At 48.7% G+C, this 15,996-nt stretch overlaps 1 protein-coding gene across 3 annotated transcripts in view; it reads right to left on the bottom strand.

Moving 5' to 3' along the window:
* Positions 1 to 15,996, bottom strand: part of HK1 (hexokinase 1) — a 30,338-nt gene that overhangs the window by 953 nt on the left and 13,389 nt on the right. For all 3 annotated transcript variants that reach the window (XM_084289762.1, XM_084289763.1, XM_084289764.1), the window contains exons 5-17: positions 13,818 to 13,913; positions 12,466 to 12,565; positions 12,189 to 12,372; positions 11,512 to 11,667; positions 9,553 to 9,786; positions 8,555 to 8,859; positions 7,963 to 8,111; positions 7,741 to 7,860; positions 6,622 to 6,717; positions 5,541 to 5,640; positions 3,557 to 3,740; positions 1,391 to 1,546; positions 554 to 787 (exon numbers count right to left, since the gene is read on the bottom strand). In XM_084289762.1, the coding sequence (XP_084145888.1) occupies positions 554 to 787; positions 1,391 to 1,546; positions 3,557 to 3,740; positions 5,541 to 5,640; positions 6,622 to 6,717; positions 7,741 to 7,860; positions 7,963 to 8,111; positions 8,555 to 8,859; positions 9,553 to 9,786; positions 11,512 to 11,667; positions 12,189 to 12,372; positions 12,466 to 12,565; positions 13,818 to 13,913 (2,114 nt within the window). The remainder of the gene's footprint in view (positions 1 to 553; positions 788 to 1,390; positions 1,547 to 3,556; positions 3,741 to 5,540; positions 5,641 to 6,621; positions 6,718 to 7,740; positions 7,861 to 7,962; positions 8,112 to 8,554; positions 8,860 to 9,552; positions 9,787 to 11,511; positions 11,668 to 12,188; positions 12,373 to 12,465; positions 12,566 to 13,817; positions 13,914 to 15,996) is intronic.

The raw sequence follows: 15,996 nt of genomic DNA, 5'->3' as shown, positions 1-15,996 counted from the left end.
TTTGCTCTCTCTCTGTGTGGGGTTAGCTGGATCTCTTCTGCCACAGCAAAGTGCAAAAGATGAGATGGTGCATGGCCATCTTCCTACCTGCCTCCTTCTGTACACTCTGGAGACAGGCACTAGTCCTCCCCTCCCTGTGTTGCCAGCTGTTGTAGACTCCTGCCCTCACCTGCCCCTGCTTTCCAGCAGCCCACCTCCTCTGCCTGATGGACAGAAACATCTGCCCAAGAGGCACCAGGAAAAGAGGCACCTCCCAGGAGGCACCAGGCATTCGAGCACTGTTCTCTCGCTACCTCTGCATAGCCAAGAGATCTTTCCCCTTCCTGTGTGGCTCCCAACCTGCCCAGCAAGCTGTGTTGCCTTTAGTTTGGCACAGCCCCCTGAATCCTTCATGATCCTTTGATTATCTTTTAGAAAGCCCGAGCAGCCCTGATTAAGATCTCTTTTCCCTGGCTCTTACCCTAGCAAGTAAAAGAAATCAGGCTGGAAAAGGACACGCAGCAACACGTTACAGGTCACGGGCAAACAACCACAGAGAAAGGTGAACACTCACTGTGGGTGTAGCTTGTACAGCGTCCCGTCCACACCAACCGTAATCTCCAGGTGCTCTAGTCCTCTGTTCTCCCGAATTTTATCTACAACTGCAGCCATGCCAGCCCCGCACAACTGAGCCGCTCGCTTGGACACTGCTCCACACACGGTCTTGACGATGATGCTGTCGTCGCAGGTGCTGTTGAGCCCCAGCTGCTGGAGGATGGTTCGCACCTGAAGCAAAGCTAACCTGTCGCTGCAGGAGCAGAGGAACACAGAGTTCAATTCAAGGCCCTCCTCAGCTGAGCCTCCAGCACGACCCCCACCGCATCGAGAGCTGCAGCCACACTCCCAGGCTGCTGGTACAAGAGACCCCGGAGAATGCAAACACTCACCCCGACACCGCGCTGCTGCCAAATTCAGGCAGAGCTGGAAGGGGGCACAGGCAAGCCAGAGGGGCTCTGAGCACAGCTCTGCGTTGCTTCCCCTTCTCTTTTCATACCAAGTGCATTTCAGGAACGCATTTTTAATGAAACTTTGTTGTGCTTTTTCCCCCCCCATAAAGACTCAACAGATTTTAAGACAGTGTCTGAGCAATAAAGACACAGAAATATCCACTAAAGAAGTATGCATTCAGCTAGCATTCATTCAGTCCCACAACAACAGCTAGGCACTCACAACAGGCACAGGAAAACAGCCTGATTTCTGGTGTTTTAAAGAGCCTGCACAGGTACAGGCTCTCAATGAGACAAAATCATCTCTGAAGCACGGAGCCGTCCTCTCCAGCCGTCAGCAGCAGCATCACCAGATGAGCATTAGCACAGTATTTCACTCTGAACAGCCTCCCGTGCTCTCTTACCTCTCGATCTGTGAAAGGAACTTGGTTTCAAAGATATGCCTGGTCTTCAACGTCTCTGAAATCTGGCCTCTGAACAGGAACCCCCGCTTGGTGAAGTCGATCAAAATATTGCGGACTATTTCCCCCAGGTACATCCCACTGATCATTTTCTCGTACCTGCAATGAAAGACAGCAGCACAGCTCAGGACACAGCTCATACTTGCAGAAGTGGCACTGCAGCTGCTTATTACCTAGATGTCCTGCCTGCACATGCTGGGGACATGAAATCTGCAAACTGACTTACACAGAATGGCCATTTATGAGGAGAATTGGGCAAGAAAAAGCAGTGGAAAACCTTGCAAGGTTTTCAAACAAACCCTGTTTGCTTCCTACAAACACCTCACATACTCCTCACTACCATTCTCCCCCAGGGTAGATCCCCAGGGTCTCTCCACAAGGTACAGGCACTGGGAGTGCAGTTTTTAAGGGAGTCCTGTGCTGAAAAGCACCCTGTGGGAATTAAAAATAAATAAATGAACGTGAAGAGGTATGTTCAGCATGTTCCCAGGATCACTGACCTGTAAATGAGCGAGCCAGGGGACCAGGGCTGGTTTGTGCTTTTCAGTTAACTCCAGCACCTGGTTCCCAGCCGGGAAATAACAGCCCAAAAGCCACAGGGAGGAACCGGGGTGTTTTGAACCCCCTCTTGACCTCACTTTGCACACAGAACCCGAGTGTTCCGCTGGCAGGCTTGCTCCAGGCTAGAGAGAGGGATATTTTCCACCTGCAGATCTCTTCCTGGCACGCACCGAGGGGTGCTCAGCGCTGGCACGGGGCAGCCCCATGCTGAGAACAGGAGTCTGCTTCGCCCCCCTCCCCTCCAGCACCATTCTGCTTTGAAAGGGGCATTCTGCAGTCCGTGACCGAGCTGTGCCCTCAGCAACAAGAGCTGAACACTTTCTCATTTATTGAAAAGTTCATTCAGCCACGCATCCTTTACTTCACCTCCTGGAGCTCTGAGCAGGGTTTCTGCCCTGGCCTGAGCTGAGCACAGCGCACCAGCCACCTGGAAGCAAGCCACACAGTCCATTTAATACCATGAGCTCTCTCGGGCTTGTACCCAGCAAGCGCCTTCCCTCTCGAGTGCCTAATTTCTTCTGGAATAAATTATTACCCTTGGCAGTTTCCCCTTCTGCCTTTGGCTGCTTACTCCATGCCAACCCTGCCGCCACATCAGGCTTGCTCAGCGTCCGCCTCTCCGTGTCTGTTTGTGCCCTAAACCCTACAGAGCTTCCCAAGGGAGCTGCCAACTTGCCTGCATCCCCAGGCAGATTTGCTGGAGTCACACAACTTTCTTAATAGCTCCACTGCCCTCGCGTCAAAGCAGAGAAATTATGAAAAATTGCAGTCTGGGCATGCAGCAGCCTCAGCCCAGGAGCGTTGTGCTGGGTCCATCTCCTTGTCAGCTCTTTCTTCGTGGGGGCAGGGAAGCACTTGCTCACCCCAGAGCTGGGTTCCCAAAGTGGGATCCATCCTCCAGGGCCAAGAAAGGCAGGTCCTCTACCGTGGCATGTCATCCAGAATATTGCCTGATGTCAGAGCTGGCTGCAACTGCTTTACAGTGACCAGCTCCGAGCTCCAACCATGCCTGCAGGTCGAGGCTGAGGATTTCAAGAGGCAGAGCCCTCGAACTAAGAGAACTCAGCTAAAAGAGATTAAACCGAGACCAAGAGCATAGGAATGACAAGCCTTCTTAAACCTTTAAGTACAACATGGGATGAGAAAAAGGAGATTTTACTAATTTAAATCCTCCTGAAGTTCTCACCAAAAACCCTGTTGCAAACAAGCTCTGGGCAGATGCTCAGTGGCCACAACAGCTCTGCCCACCCAAAAGGCTGGCAGAGGAATTTGGCTGTAGCTAAATGAACGGCTGCAAAACGGGCAGACAATGGTAAAGACATCCATTACAGAAGAGAAAGCAGAGAGAGAAGATCATGGATGTTTGTCCTTGGGGAAACTAGAAAACAAGAAGCAACCAGAGGCACAGAGGAGGGAAATCCCACAGGGCAGAAGGGCTGCGTTCATTTTCCACTCAACCTCCTTTCTGAGAAGGGGAGAAATCCAATTCTCTCAAAAGCATTTGAGGCAGCCTGGCTTACTCTTAGCACAGCGTTTACCCCACAGTACCTTTGCTTTCCAGCATTTAGCGAAAAGTCATCAACCGCTTTGTCATATATCGTCCTGATATCGTCCAGGCATCCATTATCCCCGAACGCTCCCCACTCCATGTTCACACACATCCGTCCTTGCTCACCATCCACCATCTCTATGTTTCTCATCTCTTCCATGTAGCAGGCATTGCTGCCAGTTCCTGAAAAGAGAAAACAGTGAAATTCCTGTGGGTTTTGTACTTTTTTTTTTTAAACAAAACAACACTGGAGCAAGAACAACAGTCCTGACCCCAAACCTTCTGGTGGATCTTGAAGGTGCCTTTTCTGAATGATGAAGTCAATTCCAAAAGTCACAAAGGAAAAACAAACAAAACAAAAAAAACCTCTTTGATAATCCTAAACTAAAGGGGAATATTAGTGCATTATAGGGAAGCTGTGGCACACTGCTCAGCATGGCTCAGAGGAGCAGAGGCTCATCCAGGCTGGCTGGGCTGAGGGTCCCATGTTACGGGGGGACCGGCAGCATGGCATTTTCAGCACACTCCAAGTGTTTTTGAACCCAAAACCACAGCAAGCAGCCAGATGAATTCTGAAGTTGCTGAAGATAGGAGTCACCTTCCACAAAGCCCACAGACCTTCAAAGTTCAGGGGGAAAACTGTTGAAGTGAAAGCCTCAGGAAGATTTGAGGCATCAGGCAAAGAAAAACCCAGGGATTTCCCTGGCTAATGGCAGGACATTTTTTAGTTCTTGTTTGTTTTGTTTTGTTTTTTATGATGCACAAAATTCAGCTGTTTCAATTGCTTTTCAGGGAGGCAGGTAACTTCCACGTTGAGATGCTGCCATGTTTGACTCTGCTAAACGGGAACCCTAAGGACTGTGGTAATTACCAAGTGCTCCATGGGCCCTAAGCCTTAGGAAGCAGAGCTCTGTTAGCAAAGAGAGGCAGATTTGCTATTACCTGGGGCACAAAACTTCTTGAAGATGCCTAGGAAACTATCACATGAGCCAGAAGGGGAGAGGGAGTTGTTAAAGCCCTGGGGCTTTTGCTCTCCTTATCCCAGATGTTCCCAGGCCACCAAATGAGGCGGGGCTGCAGCAGACAGTCAGAGGATGCTATCAGCATCCCAAGGACACGCTGCCCTTCCTGCAGGGAACTCTCACCGAAAACATGGAGCTCACAGACACAGCTCCCTACCCACACTGTGCTGTGCTGACTCATCCTGGACGTTTTCCAACTGTCTGAAGGAGAAATTGGTGGTGTTTCATTTTCCTACAAGTCACTTTGCAACTGAAAATGTTATTTAAGCTCACAGAAGCCTTGTCCCCCTTCCTTCTCTTTCTCACCTGGCAAAGCCCAGCAAACTCCTTTCCCTGGAGAGCTCTGGGAATTCACAGCACCCATGCCACAGGGACTGTCAAATCCCAGGCATGGGTTTTGCAAAGGCATCAGCAGTCACCTGTGGAATTATTTCAGCTGTTTCACTGCTGGGAAGGAAGCTGTTAGTCGCTGCACTTTGTCTATCAGAGCTTTCCATTGCATGCTATTCAAGAACTGTGGCTCTGCATTACAAGTTTATTCTGAGAGACCACATGCTCAAGGCAAGCTGTGGGTCACCTGAACACCCAAGCAGGGAAACGCTGATGGGTTAAACTAGCAAATCTTCCAGGAGCAGATAAAACTACCTGAGCTCAAGTTTGCTCACTTCCCAAGCAGCACAGCATCCTCCCAGTTAAAACAGGCAGGATTTGTTCAGCACTACAGCCTGTGGACATCTCAAATGATCAAGCACAGAACCAAGCTGGCTGTTGAATTCTGCTCAACTCCTTCACACGGCTTGTTTCTGAAGGTATAGCTGTTAATCTCCAAATCTTTCACTTCTGGACACCCTAGCTGTATTTTTAGATAAGCACAGGGACGGCTCCATGAGAACACAGACAGGTGTCTGCATGCTGTTTAATTAAAAAAAAAGGCCAACTGCAAAGCATTTCTAACACATACCCACAATGAGTCCAATTTCACAGTTGGGGTCTTCATAAGCACAAGTCATCATCGTGCCCACCGTATCGTTCACCACAGCCACCACATCCAAGTCAAACTCCTTTGGAAGAGAAAAGTAAAACAGTGAGAACTCTGGGTTTGGAGCCACCCCGAACACCAAAGGGGACACAAAAGGAACACAACAAAGGGTCGCTGTCAAAACACACCAAGAACAAATACATGTAGCTGGAAGTACTGGCCTGAATTTACCTCTGCAGAGATCAGAAGTCAGTGTACCAGCAGGCAGCTAAGGCTCCTTGAATGCTTTCCCTACTACAGACCATGGCAGCAGCAGAAGGCATATTCCTGACTGTTCTCTTTGGCTTAGGCATATTTAAGAATAGATCTTGCATATAAGCACACGGCAAAGGGCTATTGCCATGCTGTACTATAGATGTGCAGTAGCAAATACAGCAACATTTGCTGATAAAATTCTGTTAAACGTAAGCTCTCCTCGGGCTCTTTTTCCTCCCTTCCTGGAAAGTTCCAATTAAGCTGCTCAAGACTTTTCCAAGAACAAGCGCCGGGGGTGAGGAGGGAACTGTCACTTGGGGTGCACTGAGAAGCCTCCTTACAATCGCTACGTTGGGAAGTCCTGCTTTCTGCATGCTCTAATGCAGTGACAATTGCCACAGGGTTTGAAAAGTGCTTGGAAAGGTCTGCCAAATTTAGCAAATTCTGAGAAAAAAAAATAATAAAATAAAATACAAAGAAGAAGAAAAAATCTCCAGCATGGCTCATTTTGAGGAGCAATTTCAGTTTGGTGGCTGACCTCTCCTATTTCTGCTGCATGCCCTCTAGACCACCCTACTACTGGGTTGTGACTGGGCTACGTGCCAGCACCAGAGCCAGTACAGCCACAAGCCATCAGGGGCTGCTGCATCTGGACCTGCTGCAAGACAAACACCTTCTGTGCAGGGCAGGAGGCCCAGCCCGTTTCCTCGAGGCACGCTAACCCCACAAGAGGGAGCCAGCCTGACCCCTGAGGTCTGTAAACTGCAGGGGAGAAAGAAGGGGAAGGAGGAAAAATAATAATAATCACCTCTCTTCTTTTAATTCCTTCTCTAAGCAAATACACCACGTCTTCTCCCTCACAGTCTGTAGCCTTGAAGCCTTTTGTCCAGTTGAGGAGGATACCCTAAAAAGAAAGCAAATAGGTTAACGTTTTTCTTGATGCACTACAAAATGCCCCAAATCCTATAATCCTCTAAGGAACCGTCATTGAGTAATTGTATCTAATAACTTCCTTGCATCTACACTTGAAATTTAAAATGCTTTAGTGTGTAGTTATACAGAAGACTTTATAAAAAGAAATCTATCCATATCTCTGGAATTTGTATCTAAAACTAATCACGCTTAGTCTCCAGATTTCCAAGACATAAACACTTGCTAATGAGTGAACCATTCTGCATCATGCCCAAAGACAGAAAATAAAAACAAATTAAAAAAAAAATGCAAAACATCAGATACCATAGTTCGAGACTAGGAAACTTTCTTTTTTTTGAAAATGCAGCTCACTAAAAAGCCACATCACCAGGAGAAGCACCATTGCCCAGACTGTAGCAATGCAACGAACTCAAAAATAAAAAGTGTGAAAGAAAAGATACCTATCTAGAAAGAAAATGCTAAATAGACACGATATTATTATCAGCTGCACAGATGGAGTTGGTGAAGATATGTGGCAGTGAAGGAGTTAAACAGGAGAGCCAAGAGAACAAGGGTACGCTGACAGGGACATGTTATAGGCTCCCCCAGTTCCTGGTTCATCCACTCCATCCAGCAAAACCAGATCAGCCTGGGACCAGGCGCTGGCAGCAGGCAAGGACAGACCCAGCTTGTGCTTATCACTCACGAAACCAGGGCAGTATCACAGTCCAGCAGGTTTATATGATTGGAAAAAAAAACACATTACATTAAAAAGGGCCTATCACCACCACAGAAACTGTAAATGCTCTCATCTGTCGCAGCCACAGACTAACCAGCACTTGCATTACTACCTTTAAAGGAGCTGTTTATAGGACAAGCTGTACTGGTCAGGGTCAGCGCATGAACCCTCCCCTCACACAACCTGCCTGTAAGTGTCGGGTAGGTGATATGAAGGCAGAGCAATGCAACCTAGCCTAAGCACAAAAGCAGATTTAAAAAATAGTAATGAACTTACAGCATCTAGACTGGTCTGCTTGCAAGGGAAGGAAAACGTGAAGCCGAGAGGAAGCCGTGCACCTTTTATTCCCATATAATCCAGGAAGTCAGAAATGCAGGTAACGATGTGATCAAACAGCTTTAAAGAGAAAAGTCACGTGTTTGAAGCTGTACATTCCACTACTCTTAAAAAAGTATTTAAAAAGCAGCAGTGCTGCAGAAGAGAAGCACAGATACTCACCTCTTCTCCCGTTCCCTGCATCACCTCTATAGGAATTGCATAGATCTTGTTGTGCATTTCTACTGTTCTCCTTTTACCACTGCGAATTTTCACCAGCAAAACTCTAAAGTTTGTCCCTCCAAGGTCAAGTGCCAGAAAGTCACCGTTCTCTGTAAAAGAATACACGTGTGCATTTAAAGAATCCAACAGGTGAAGATATTAGGTGCTGCTCTAATTATTCCAGACTTTTTGTGTGTGTGTGTGTGTGTGTGTGTTTGTTTCCTTTTGTGTTGTTGCTGTTTTGGGTTGTTTTTTGTTTGTTTGTTTGCTTAAATCAATGAGGGAAAGAGGACGCAACAGAACTGCTCCTTGTTTTCACTGTGAGAAAGCTTCCCAGTTAGCTGACCACCACAAAACACAAAGAACTGCCCAGGTTGTGTGGGCAGGGTTCAGGTGGGTTTGGGTGGTTAGCCTAGCTGTGGTCTTCTCCCCGTGGGCCACAGCTTGCTTGCACCCAGAGGCACTGAAATTGGGCTGGAGTGTCTGCCCTGCCCAGAGCTGGGATTTTTCTCCTTAGCACAGCTCTGGAGATCACACCAGATCAGCTCTGTACCTGTCCCATCTGGCGTGCTGCGGACGAAGGTGGGCAGCATCTTCACTTTGGCAGTCTCGTGACTCTTCTTCTTCAGGCCCGCTTCCATCTCCGTCCTCATCCTCTTCTTCACCTGCAGCAGCTGCTCGTGGGTGAGCTTGAACTCAGCCAGCGTCTCGTCGATCAGCCGGTGCTGCTCCGACAGCCGGTACGCCACCGCCGTCACCATCGCCGCCCCCTTCCCGCTGCCGCTCTCCGACAGCAGGAACCGCACGTCCGAGTCGGGCACCAGGCGCCGGGTGGTTTTGTGCAAGCGCCGAGCGTACCTGCAGGGAGAGGCTGCACGTCCACCGGCTGCCCTGCCTCCCCCACAGTCCCCAAAACCTCACTGACTGACTGCGAGGGGAGCAAGGAGCCTCAGCAGCCTGAGCTACGGCCTCCCAAGCAGGGAAGCTGCCAGGGAAGAGCAGCTCTTCTTTACAGCCTCTTTTCGCCTAAATTCCTAAGAAAAGTCAGCAAAAAACAGGGCAGAGCACTGAGAGTCTCATCCCCTGAACCCAACCACGGATGGAAGAAACGCCCTGGCTCTGGCACTGCTCCAATCCCCTCTGAGGGTCCTCAGTTGTCCTTTAGATGGTGTGGGGAAACGGTTCAGAATAAAAATTGCCCACATTATCTTAACACACCCCAGACTCAACCATCTAGAAAAGCTAGTCAAAACAGCATTCTTGGAGATTGTTTTTGCTTCCCAAATGCTATGTTTTTCCTTAATTAGCGAACATGGTTTTTGTTTATTTTTTTTTTCAACAAACTAGTGGCAAACTGAAAAATAAATGCTACGCGGTTTTGTTCTTTCAGAGATTTCCCCATAAACAACACTCAGTCCTCCCTGCCAGCCCCAAGACGAGGCAGAATCATTTCACTGGTACCCAAGTACTCCAGGGTTTGGGTTGTTTTGTTGTGTTTTTCTCTCTCGTATGTGTGTGTGCACGTGCTAACGGCAGGAGCCGGGGACTCACTGTGGGTGCATCTTGTAGAGGGAGCCATCGACCCCCACGGTGGTGCGGAGGCGGCCGACCCCCTTGTTGTCCCGCAGCTGGTTGAGGATGGCGCCCAGCGTGGAGGCCACCAGGTTGGCCGAGCGGAAGGACACGATGGTGCAGACGTGCTGGACCGCCACGCAGTCCTCGTGGGACGGCTCCACCCCCAGGCGGGTTAGGATTTCTTTGGCTTTGTTCAAACCTTCTTTGCTCCTACAAAGAGAGAGCGGTAAAGGAACTCCTTAGAGGGAGGGAAGCTATAAAACGCAGGATTGAGGCACATCCAAGCACATATGTACCTGCATGGGGTTTGAGAAAGGGATTAGAAAGAAAATTTCTTAGAGATCTGGACTGAGAAGCTCTCTAAGGCTTAAAACAAAATGCTCTGAATATTCACAGATAGAAATAGCTGTCCATTACAGCCTGGTGCAAAGGTGCCACCTCCAAACTATACTATTTCAGCTACCACAGCAGCCACTCTCTGGCTGGGATTCCTCCATCTGTACTCAGCATCCTGCCTTCTTCACGTTCCTTTCTCACTGGGCACCAGCTTTATCATGTCCCTGGAAACCTATCAAACAATAATCACGTGCACTTCTCTCTCCAACAGAGCACATTTCAGCTGTGCTAGGTGGTAAGAACAAGTCTCGTACCAAGACAGCCCAAAAAGTGCCCCAAAAGCACAGGCACTAAGCTTGGGACTGGCCCTGCCCTGCTGTACTGGGACACCTCCCAAGAGCAGATCCCATGACAGCTCCTTCCGCGCACCCCAAGGAAGTCAGCAGTGACTCCTCCAAGAATTTTAACAGACCTGGAGGAATTAAATGCTTTTTAATCACCCTGATGCTTTAGACTTCAAGCAACTTCTCTCTGGAGCAGGAAGCACCAGCCCCACAATTCAGCACAGAGCTGAGCGTGCAGCTAATCCCGCTCCCAGGTCTCAGTAAATTAAGCTCAGTGTGAAAAACAAAACCCTGAGCAAGGGTTGCCAAAGTGATTTCATCCTCACGGCCCTCTTTTCAGGCTTTTCCAGCCTCCCTGACTTTCTGCCTCTTGCACTCAGTTTTCCCACGTTAGCACCCAGCCTGAGAGCAAAGTTTCTGGCAAAACTTACTCGCGTACCACTCAGTCATTTCCAAGACAGAAAAGGAAGGTGTATATCTTGCCATCACTAACTGCACTCCCACACATCTTTTTAAGGATTCCTGCGTCTTGCTAGCATCAGCTGGAAATTTGAAGTGGCACAGGAGTGCGCTCCCTGTCTGTAACCAAAGTGTTTTTTGGGAATGAGGTGGAATTTCAGGTCAACTTTTGCTCTCATTAACTGAATTCCGAACTTGGAAAGCTGGCCCAGTCCCTGCAGCACGAGCTACCCCAGCGATGTGAATTTTAACACCGCGGGGGGCAGAGCCAGTAAGTGCTGACCAAAAGGGTGATGACACCGTAAGGAACCAACTGGCGCATAGCTCAGAGGTCGCCACGCAGCGCCCAGCACTGCCCACGAGACTGAATGCTCTGCCTTGTCACACTCATTTTCTTTCTGCCCAGCGATCCCGTGGAGACAGCGAGGAGCAACACAAGTATTTGGTAGGAGGCACTAAGCCAATTCACTCCCACGTTTAGCTGCAGGCTAGCAACGTTTAGGTTTTTGCCATCAGGGTGAGCGGCAGCAGAGTGCGTAGCTTGTGGCTGCAGGGACTGGTGGTGCCTCCCAAAGCAGAGGGAAGGAGAAACCTGCCACCTCCCAGCTCACGGGAGCTGGTGGCTTGGAGGAGAGGATGCTGGCTGCCTTCTGGGGATCCCCACACGCTGGATACACACCCCACGGGATGGTGCCAGCTACCTCCAATGCAGCACATTCCTCCACAAAGCAAAAGAGTAGTGCTGGAAAATTAACAGGCAGAGTCATTTGGAACCCGGGGAGGGAGAGGTACTCACTTTTCTATGGCAGAAACATGCTTTGTCTCAAACTTCCCTTTGGTGAGAAGCTCGGGGGTGATTCTCCCTTCAAAGAGCAGCCCCTCCTTGGCCATCTTCACCAGGATGAGCCTGACCAGCTCCCCCATGTACAGCCCGCTGACCATCTTCTCAAACCTGCAGGAGAGGGCAGCAGCAGTCACCCAAGGGTCCACAGGCAGCAGCAAGAGGCAGAGCCCAGCTGTACGCCTGCCCCAGCACAGGTAAAGTCAAGCTTTCTTCAACTGCTGACTTCATAACATAAGTGGAAAGAGATTTTTTTTTATTTCCCTGGCTCCAGCAAGGGCTACATTGATAAGCTGTGAACTGAAGCTGATAGAGTAAAAATCAACAGCCCTAACTGGGACCGTGGCAACCCCGACCAGATCCTTTCCTCTGAAAACGGCTGCTAAGGGAGAAATTTTGAAGTAATGAGCAAACCGTTTGGGGCCTGAAGACTCCAGCCCAAGCAGGGCTGCCCAGTCACCTGGCATGGTGCCTGTGCAGGGAACACGCACTCTCCTCCCAGCAGATGGCAAAATGTGGTTCTGCCTGCACCACGCCACCATCCCCTAGCATCAGCGAGCGCAAATGTTTCGCCTGAATCATACCACATGTCAGCAAAAGCCAGAGAGCTCGTAAATAACCGCCTCACTCACAGCTGCTTCCCAGGATTTAAGGATCCGCGGTCGATCTCTCTGTCGAACTCGGTCCTGATGTCTTCTAGTGAACCGTCATCTCCGAAGGCCCCCCACTCCGTGTTAATGCACATCCTGCCCTCGTCCCCTTCCACCAGGTCTATGTGCCGCATCTCCTCCATGTAGCAGGCGTTGGTGCCAGTGCCTTGAGGGAAAGGACGTGAAAGGGCTAAGCAAACAGGCCAGGCAAAGGGAAAAAAGCCACGTGCACGCTGCTGCAGCAGTGTGTGTGTGTTACCAATGATCAAGCCAACTTCGCAACGCTGGTCATCGAAGCCGCAGGTCATCATCGTCCCGACAGTATCGTTCACAACAGCCATGATGTCTGCATCGTAGTCCTGGTGGGGGAACAAAACGTTACTTGTACCATATGGCTGCTCTGCGAAACGCTGCTGGTGTTTACCAGCGCTTCGCTTATACCCACTAATTCCCCAGGAAACAAATCATTTGTCTGAATACCACAGCTCAACTTTTAAATATCACCTGCTCCATCTGCCACTTCTCTACCCCATCAACCTGGAGCAGGGAGAAAAGACTTAAGGCACCAGGAAAACCAACAAACGGTTGCAGCGTGACTTCTAGAGGGCAAAAACCTGCTCTCACATAACACCCTTACGTGGGAAAGAGAAGGGGAATGCCTGAAGGAGGGAGGAACTATGTAGTTAGAAGATCATGGAGTAATCTCATGCCATTTCTTGGAGCGTCAATACTCCCAAGATAACAAATTTCTCACAAAATTCACTTAAAACACATTGTTTTGTTTCAAATTAAGATTTTAATAATAAGCATATAAGCAAATAATGCAATTAAATAAGCTATCCAAGTGACAAGCAGCCATTCCTTTCTAGTGTCTTCAGTGTTACTCTGGTACTAACTCTGATCACAGTAACTGGCTACAGTAATGCTGTTTGGTGACAGTGAAACTCAGGCTTACGTAAAAATCCACAGCTACCCAAATGGTGCAGATACTGCCCAGTTTCCAACAAATTTAGATGCTGAGTAATCAACATATCACCTGGCTGGGAGAATCATACAAGCCCAAATTCATCCCACCTCACGCACAGTGCCTTTTAATTTGCCTAAATCAGCAACCTGGTCACCTTCATCCTCCATAAAATCAGCAGGGAGAAACTGCAGGGAGCAGCACAGCTCAGTGAGCCTGAAATCCTTTCTCTTCTCTCTGCTCCTCTCCTGCTCCCCAGTGAGCCAGCTGCACAGCTCAGCCGAGCTGCTGGGGAGAGCCCAGACCACCAGAGGCAGTTTCTCTGGAATGGGAGGTGCAGGGATCACTGAAAAGGGCAGCTTTTTCTCAGTGTTTGGAGGGTGATAAAATTGCTGTAGTTGCAAGCACCAAACCAGAACGTAGTTTTGTGCTACGAGGAAAATCACAGCTTCCCCACAGCAACCCTGTGACAGCTCCACTTCCCCAGCAAACAACAAAACACCTCATCTTCACGCAAGAAAGCGGATCTGCACCATCACTCACATCCCATGCCCAAGCTGGCGATGTGAATGGTGCTCTCTGGCAAAGAACCGCAAGTTTGCTACGACAGAGTTTTTAAAAAAATCAAGTAATAATGTACAATTTACCCCACGTTTCTTGATGGCCTTGTTCAGCAGCTTCACAACGTCTGCTCCCTCCACTCCGCTTGCTTTGAAGCGCTTCGTCCAGGTTATCAGAACACCCTGAGAAAAGAAGAGAGCCATACTCAATACATTGCCACTATAAGACATAATTTTTTTCTCCTTTAAAAACAAGATTTTGTACTCCAACATCATCTCCAGGTCTCTTTTCTTATGCAATCTACCAAAACAAATCTGAAGAGACCGAGTCCTTTATTCTCATTACAGTTAGCTGCAAGATGGGAAATGTTTTTCTTTCCTCTTCCTTGCTAGAAAACACTTTGTTTACATTTTGTATCTTCAGCCCACTCTTCTGCCTTCAGCTCCTGGACAGTTTTTCTTAGAAAGCCATTTAATCCTGTTGGGCCACAGAAATTAGCTGCATTCATAAAAAGCTGACTGCGCAGGACTGGCTAAAGGGAAGGGACGTGATTTTTGTATGGCCATGGCTCGGCTGCAATGGGCATCCAGCTGCTGCACATTTGCTGCCTGGAGTCCCAGTTGCCCAGGCTTGTTTCACTGGCAGATAATGCTTATCAGCTAAGGAAAACAGAAGTACTGCAAACATAGCAAGGGTTAAAATGCTTAAATATGTATGTGGGTACCTGTGCTAAAAGCTAAGGGCCAGCATTTGGTGTAAATTAACATCTAATGGGCTATGTACTTATATAAAAGGTCGATATGCTAGGCTTAGGCAAAAAGTCTAAACATGAAAATAATTTCTATGCTGAAAGGATGAAGAGAAATAAAAATAAGGCAAGAGAACAACATTTAAAAGTTAAATGAAGAAGAACCTAAGCAAAAAGCTGGTGTGATAGAGTACAAAAACCCGTCATACACCATGGCTCAAATAAAAAGGAAACCCTGGTATTGAATTCCTTGTCTGCAAACTGCCATTCATAAAGAACCTGGACATGGTTCCAATTCCAATGACGACATCTGATTTTTTCTATTCAGATGATGCCTAGCTCATTCAGAACACTCAGTAAATAAGTCAGTGATACTGAAATAAAGATAAGAGCATCGACAGCAGTCAAGAGAAAGGATGACTGGGATCAGCTCAGCTTTTCATACCCACCACATAATTCACACCTATCACAACAGGAGCCTGGGAAGCTAAAAAGCAGAGAAGCTGAAGCCTGTAGGCACAAGCAGCTGCTGCCCAGGTATACATCTGTCCATATATCAGCTTAAAAATCAACCACTTGTCCTCTGCGTGCTCACCCTCCAGATCAGGAGGGTCCTTAGCCCCAGAGCTACCCAGAAAAAAAAATCTAGTCCACAGAACCCAGCAAACCATCAAGCTCCTAAAATATCATGAAAACTCTTAGAAAACCTTCTTATCATAGGACACCCTTGCCTGCCTCTCTTTCCCTCTCCACTTTTTCTCTTTCCTCTACCACCACTTTTCTCTGAGTCTCTTTGGGTGCCCCCAGCCCATCCACGTGCTCCCCCCCTGCCCCTGCACCACACGAGCTTTAGTTTATCCATTTCGTGCAGCTAAACAAGGGTAACCCAGCTTCACACCTGCGTGCCCAGCACGGCTCTGCTGTGGTCAGGTAGCTTGAGCCTTACCACGCCCCACGGCCAGACTGCAAAGCCGCATGAAAATGAACTCACCTCTTCTGAACCAACACGGGAAAAGGCGCTTCTCTGCTCTGAACCACATTCAAACCCCAAGCTAATAAGCACCCTTGGCTTCAGCTCTCAGCATTACTCAAGACGTATGAAACGTAATAAAAACCACTGCCTCACCTGGCCCTGCTCAGCACAACACCTGGGAGCTGTTGCAGCAGGCTACCTAGAGACCTGGCAGCCAGAAGAGCAGGTCATGCTTTACCAACACAGCCTCTTAGGGCTCAGATTTAACTTCCCCACATGGATTTGCCCCCCTGTTGCCACAGCAATGCTGTACCAGCAGGCTGCTGAGTCACTGGTGCTGAAATGAGCAAAATAAAGGAAATATTGGGGCACCCTTCTCATGGGAGTCACATCAGACTGGAACATACAACGCTGGTTATTTGCATGCCTTTTTAAAGGACACTGCTTCCAGGTGTGCTATCCAATTCCTCTTTGCACTGAGCACCCGGCTATTGGCACAGCTCAGCACCACTGCTTGCAAGGAAAACCCCCATCTGGATCAGTG

This window comes from Netta rufina (assembly GCF_964035555.1).
Source record: "Netta rufina genome assembly, chromosome: 7".
In the NCBI taxonomy this organism is placed as follows: domain Eukaryota; kingdom Metazoa; phylum Chordata; class Aves; order Anseriformes; family Anatidae; genus Netta; species Netta rufina.
This window is presented reverse-complemented; position numbering and strand designations above follow the sequence as displayed.